Source organism: Salvelinus sp. IW2-2015, unplaced genomic scaffold (assembly GCF_002910315.2).
Source record: "Salvelinus sp. IW2-2015 unplaced genomic scaffold, ASM291031v2 Un_scaffold334, whole genome shotgun sequence".
NCBI lineage: Eukaryota > Metazoa > Chordata > Actinopteri > Salmoniformes > Salmonidae > Salvelinus > Salvelinus sp. IW2-2015.
Genome location: NW_019942542.1, coordinates 1 through 5,487, shown reverse-complemented (window position 1 = coordinate 5,487; position 5,487 = coordinate 1). Strand labels below are relative to the sequence as shown.

The following is a 5,487-nucleotide window of genomic DNA, read 5'->3' as shown; positions in this document are numbered from 1 at the left end:
TGTGTTTGGGCCCCTGTGTGTGTGAGTGTCCAAGCGTGCATCCTTCAGAGTGTGTGTGAGTGTTTGTCAGCTTTGCCACAGCTGCCCAATAGGAAATGAATATCTATAACTATTGGGGCATCAATAGCGTCTCCATGGTGATCACAGCTCATAATAAGGACTAAGGATGGATCAGCGACGATCATAGAGGGCTTGGATGAGCAATGTGATTATGTCTATACTTTAGTGAGTTATCTTTGGAACGCCGATGGTGATGAATCCCTACATAGATGTATTGGAGCCGTCACAGTGTGTAGGGGTTGTTTTTATGGGTGAAATAAGTCAGAGACGATATTGATATTGATATAGATTTTCATTCCCAGTACACTAAATGACTTACAGGTCATTTGCTAGAAATTCACAGATAGCAATACAGACATGAATGATGGGCTGTACTGATTGGTAGGCCATCTGTGATATCAAAAGTAATCCTTAATCTGTTATTTTCTCCTTTTCCCTCTCTCCCACCTTCTCTGCCCCCTCTCTTCTGCAGGGTCCGTTTGTGACGGCAGCCATCGACCGTGATGAGGACCGTACAGGAGGATGGAACGTAACAGAGTTCTGACCGTGGAACCGTTCCCGACCGCGACCGTAGAACACCAACACTGACCACAACCACACCTTCTAAAGACCGCCCGGTCTCCCCCTAACCCCCAACCTCTCCAGCCCCCCTGTATTACACCAGTCCTCCTCCACCCATCCTCCTGTACTCACTCCCTCGCTCCAGACCTCCACCCTTTCTGAGGGTCCACTTTTTCTTTCATAAACACTCTCAACTACCCCTTCTCTCTTATTCTCTTTCTATCCCCTTTCTCTCCAATATTCTATATCTTCATGAACATTGAGWCCTCTTTGGAACCCTAACAGAGACGGACGATAATCGTTGAGTTGGAGGTGGAGTCTATAGCTATCAGTCATGTATCTTTTCCCTCTATCCCTGTGTAAGCCAAATGGGCGGGGTCTCAGCTTTAGTCCCCGCCCCCGCTGCAACATGGCCGACACCTGTCTAGTCTGGCTGTTGGGCCTGGCTCTCCGCCTCTCTCTGACCTCCTGCCAGAAGATAGACCCCGCCAACAAGCTGCCCACGGTGACCACCAACTACGGCAAGCTGCGCGGGCTCAAAAAGGACCTGAACAACGAGATCTTGGGGCCGGTGGAGCAGTACCTGGGCGTGCCCTACGCCACCGCGCCCATCGGAGACCGGCGCTTTCAGCCGCCCGAGGCACCGGGCTCTTGGCAGGAGATCCGCAACGCCACAGCGTTCGCCCCGGTATGCCCGCAGAACGTTCATGGGGTGCTGCCGGAGATCATGCTGCCGGTGTGGTTCACAGACAACCTGGATGTGGCGGCCAGCTACATCCAGAACCAGAGCGAGGACTGCCTCTACCTCAACGTCTACGTGCCCACCGAGGACGGTGAGTGTCGGGTAGGGGTGGTCCTTCTCTCCCATAGGGGGCGCCACTCATGTCTATCTATACACCTACATGGGGGTAGGAGGGTGAGGATGGGAAGGGGAGATGGAAGGTGGAGTGGGATCTGTCATTAGATCATATCTAATGATCTTTTTTTAGTCCTTTTTAGTCCAGGGTGAGACATAAGGCTACAGCAATCCTTTTTTTTAAACCCCAAAACATATCTAAACCCCCTGAAACCTCACTCTCCTTGCCCAAATMATTTCCAWWTKTTTTTCCTGAATCTTTCTTTGGTTCAGTAGGTCTGGGGCATGCAGATGAAGTTTGAGGAGMGGTTACTTTATAAAACCTGTTCTACTTGTCTAAATAATTTTCAGACAATTTTAAGGTCTTCTCCCATTTTCTTTTTAGTGGTGCCACTGAGCTATGTCTGAGTCTGGGTTGAACAAGGTAAGGGGAGAGGGAAGGAGGAAAAGCAGGGGCGGACTACAACCAGTAATCGACCCTCACATTTCGAACACACTGCCCCATTTTTTTCCTCAAGGCCCCCACACTGGCCAATTTTTTCCATTGAGGTCCCCATTTTTAGCCAGATAATGATCATTTTCTGTGAAAAACCCATGTTAGACAGGCCCACTTGGCTAAGAATGGACTAGCCCATCTGAAATTTGCCCAAAATGCCAGATGGCCAGTCCGTCACTGAGGAAAAGTAMGTTTTCTTCTACTGATTCCAACCCTCGTTGCCTTGCCTCAAAATWATTTTCTGACAGTTGTGTCAATCTTTGATGGTTTGGGGTGCAGGAAGGGAAGGAGAGGAGGACAGAGTTTCTTTCAACTCAACTGTCATCTGTCACCAGAAATACTGTATCTAAAACCTCCCTAGAAACTTCTCTCCTTCCTCCAAATAATTTCCCCATTTTTTTGGGCAAGGGAATTAAATCTTTTCATTTTTCATACTTTTCTCCTATGAACAGACAAACTCAGAAACGTTTACATTTCGATCAGCTTGTAGGAAATAAACTACATGTCCAAATGTATGTGGACACCTGCTCRTTGAACATCTCAAAATCATGGGCATTAATATGAAGTTGATCCCCCCTTTGCTGCTATAACAGCCTCCACTATTCTGGGAAGGCTTCCACTAGATGTTGGAACATTTCTTGCGGGGACTTGCTTCCATTCAGCACAAGAGCATTAGTGAGGTTGGGCACTGATGTTGGGCGATTAGGCCGGCTCGCAGTTGTCGTTCCAATTCATCCAAGGTGTTCGATGGGGTTGAGGTCAGGCTTCTGTTTAAGGTCAGTCAAGTTCTTTTCACACATCTCGACAAACATTTCTGTATGGACCTCGCTTTGTGCACAGGGGTTTGTCATGCTGAAACAGGAAAGGGCTTCCCAAATTGTTGCCACAAAGTTGGAAGCACATAATTGTCTGGAATGTCATTGTATGCTGTAGTTTAGTTACTCTTCACTGAAGCTAAGGGGCCCGAACCATGAAAAACAGCCCCAGACCATTATTCTCCTCCACCAAACTTTACAGTTGGCACTATGCATTTGGGCAGGTAGCATTCTCCTGGTATCCGCAAACCAGAATAATCCGTTGGATTTGGGACAGCAGGTAGCCTAGTGATTAGAGTGTTGGGCTAGTGACGAAAGGTTGGTAGATCGAATCCTGAGCTGACAAGGTAAAAATCTGTCGTTCTGCCTGAAACAGGCAGTTAACCCTCTGTTCTAGGCCGTCATTTTAAATAAGAATTTGTTCTTATGACTTGCTTAGTTAAATAAAGGTTAAGTAAATACATTTTTTTTTTTAAATGGCACTGGTGAAGTGCGATTCATCACTCGAGAACGCATTTCCATGCTCCAGAGTCCAATGGCGGTGAGCTTTGCACCTCTACAGTTTGACGCTGGGCATTGTGCATGGGATCTTAGGCTTTGTGTGGCTGCTCGCCATGGAAACCCATTTCATAAAGCTCCCGACGAACAGTTATTGGGCTGACGTTGCTTCCAGACACAGTTTTGGAACTTGTAGTGAGGTTTGCAACAGGACAGACTATTTTTATAGCGCACTTCAGCACTCAGCGGTACTGGTTGTGAGCTTGTGTGGCCACCACTTCACGGCTGAGCCATTGTTGCGGCCTAGACGTTTCACATCACAATAACAGCACTTACGTTTGACCGTGCGGCTCTAGCAGGGCAGGAATTTGACGAACTGACTTGTTGGAAAGGTGGCATCCTATGATGGTGCCATGTTAAAGTCACTGAGCTCTTCATTAAGGATCATTCTACTGCAATGTTTGTTCTATGGAGATTGCATGGCTGTGTTTGGGTTTATTCAAGATATGAGGACTGAATCTTTTCTACTATGCTTCACCATCGCCCACAGGGTTCTGTTTGGTGTGTCAACTTGTTGTTTTTTCAATATCACGACTGACCTCCAAAATGCTAGATCTAGCTTTTTAGATACTCACTCTCAACTGTTTACTAACTATGTACTATCTAGACTTTTATGAGAGGTTTTTAAGCGTGCTTTTTTTCTAAAGTTTGTGTGTGTGTCCTGCAGAAACACTACAAGAAGACAGTGCTCTCTGCTCTGAAATAACACCAATAGCACTTTAACAGTAAGCCGCAGCTCACTGGGGGTTCCACGGTGATCTGCCGTGTGTGTGTGTGTGTGTGTGTGTGTGTGTGTGTGTGTGTGTGTGTGTGTGTGTGTGTGTGTGTGTGTGGTGTTTGTTGTGTGTGTGTGTGTGTGTGTTGGTGTGTGTGTGTGTGTGTGTGTGTGTTGTGTGTGTGTGTGTTGTGGTGTGGTATTTTCCCATCATGTGTCAAGGTGTTGATTCTGGGTCTACATCCACCATCTTCGTATAGCATCAGTCTTTCCCCCTGACACCTCTCATGAGATAGGGCTCAACCATTCCCCTTCAAGACTCTCAACACTAGGTAGTCCAAAGTGCTACGCTGGCCTGTGTAATCGTTTGATCAGAGTCTGGTCTAAAGTAGTGCACTATATAGGGAATGGGTCATTTGGACATCAACAATACACACTATTCTAAATAATAGAGCTTCTGTCAGTCTCTGTCTTTTCGCAGTCTTCTTTGCTCATTTCATGGGGATTTCACCCTTAAACACACACAATTGAGGCTGTATTCAAAATGCATCTATTCCCTACTACTACTTTACGCAGGGCATGGCGATCTATTCATTACTACTACTTTTAACCCAGGGTTAATGGCATCTATTCCCCCCCCAATAACTCATATTTTTTAACCAGGGTTATGGCATCTATTCCATACTATTACTTTTCCCAGGGTTATGTGCATCTATTCCATATAACTTTTAACAGGGCTATGGCCATCTATTCCATATATACTTTTAACAGGGTTATGGCATTATTCCTACGTACTACTTTTAACCAGGGTTATGGCTCCTATTACTACTACTATTTTAACAGGGTTATGTCATCCTATTGCATATACTATTTTTAAACAGGTTATGGCATCCTATTCGTACTAACTACTTTTAACAGGGTTATGGCATCCTATTATACTACTACTTTTTAACCAGGTTAATGTATCCTATCATACTCATACTTTTAAGCAGGGTTATGTATCCTTCATTCCATATCTACTACTTTTAACCAGGGTTATGGCTCTAGTTAGCTCACTATATTTAACAGGGTTATGGCTACTATTCCATACTACTACTGTTTTAACAGGGTTATGTCATCTATTCCATATATTACTTTTTAAACCGAGGGTTATGTCATCCTATTCATAACTACTACTTTACAGGGTTATGGCATCCTATTCATACTACTATTTAACCATGGGTTGGCATCCATTCCATACTATCTTTTAACAGGGTTATGTCATCCTATTGCATACTACTACTTTTAACCAAGGGTTATGCCATCCTATGCTACTACGTACTTTTAACCAGGGTTAATGGCATCCTATTCCATACTCTACTTTTAACCAGGGTTATGTCCTTCCTATCCCTATACTACTATTTACGCAGGGTTATGGGATCCTATC

At 45.0% G+C, this 5,487-nt stretch overlaps 1 protein-coding gene across 1 annotated transcript in view; it reads left to right on the top strand.

The window, feature by feature from the left end:
* Positions 1–1,454, top strand: part of LOC112068240 (neuroligin-1-like) — a gene marked incomplete at its 3' end in the record, with an annotated part of 122,338 nt that extends 120,884 nt beyond the window's left edge. Inside the window, exon 2 of the mRNA XM_024135336.2 lies at positions 533–1,454. Coding sequence (XP_023991104.1) covers positions 956–1,454 — 499 coding nt within the window. The remainder of the gene's footprint in view (positions 1–532) is intronic.
* Between the last annotated feature and the right edge of the window lie 4,033 nt (positions 1,455–5,487).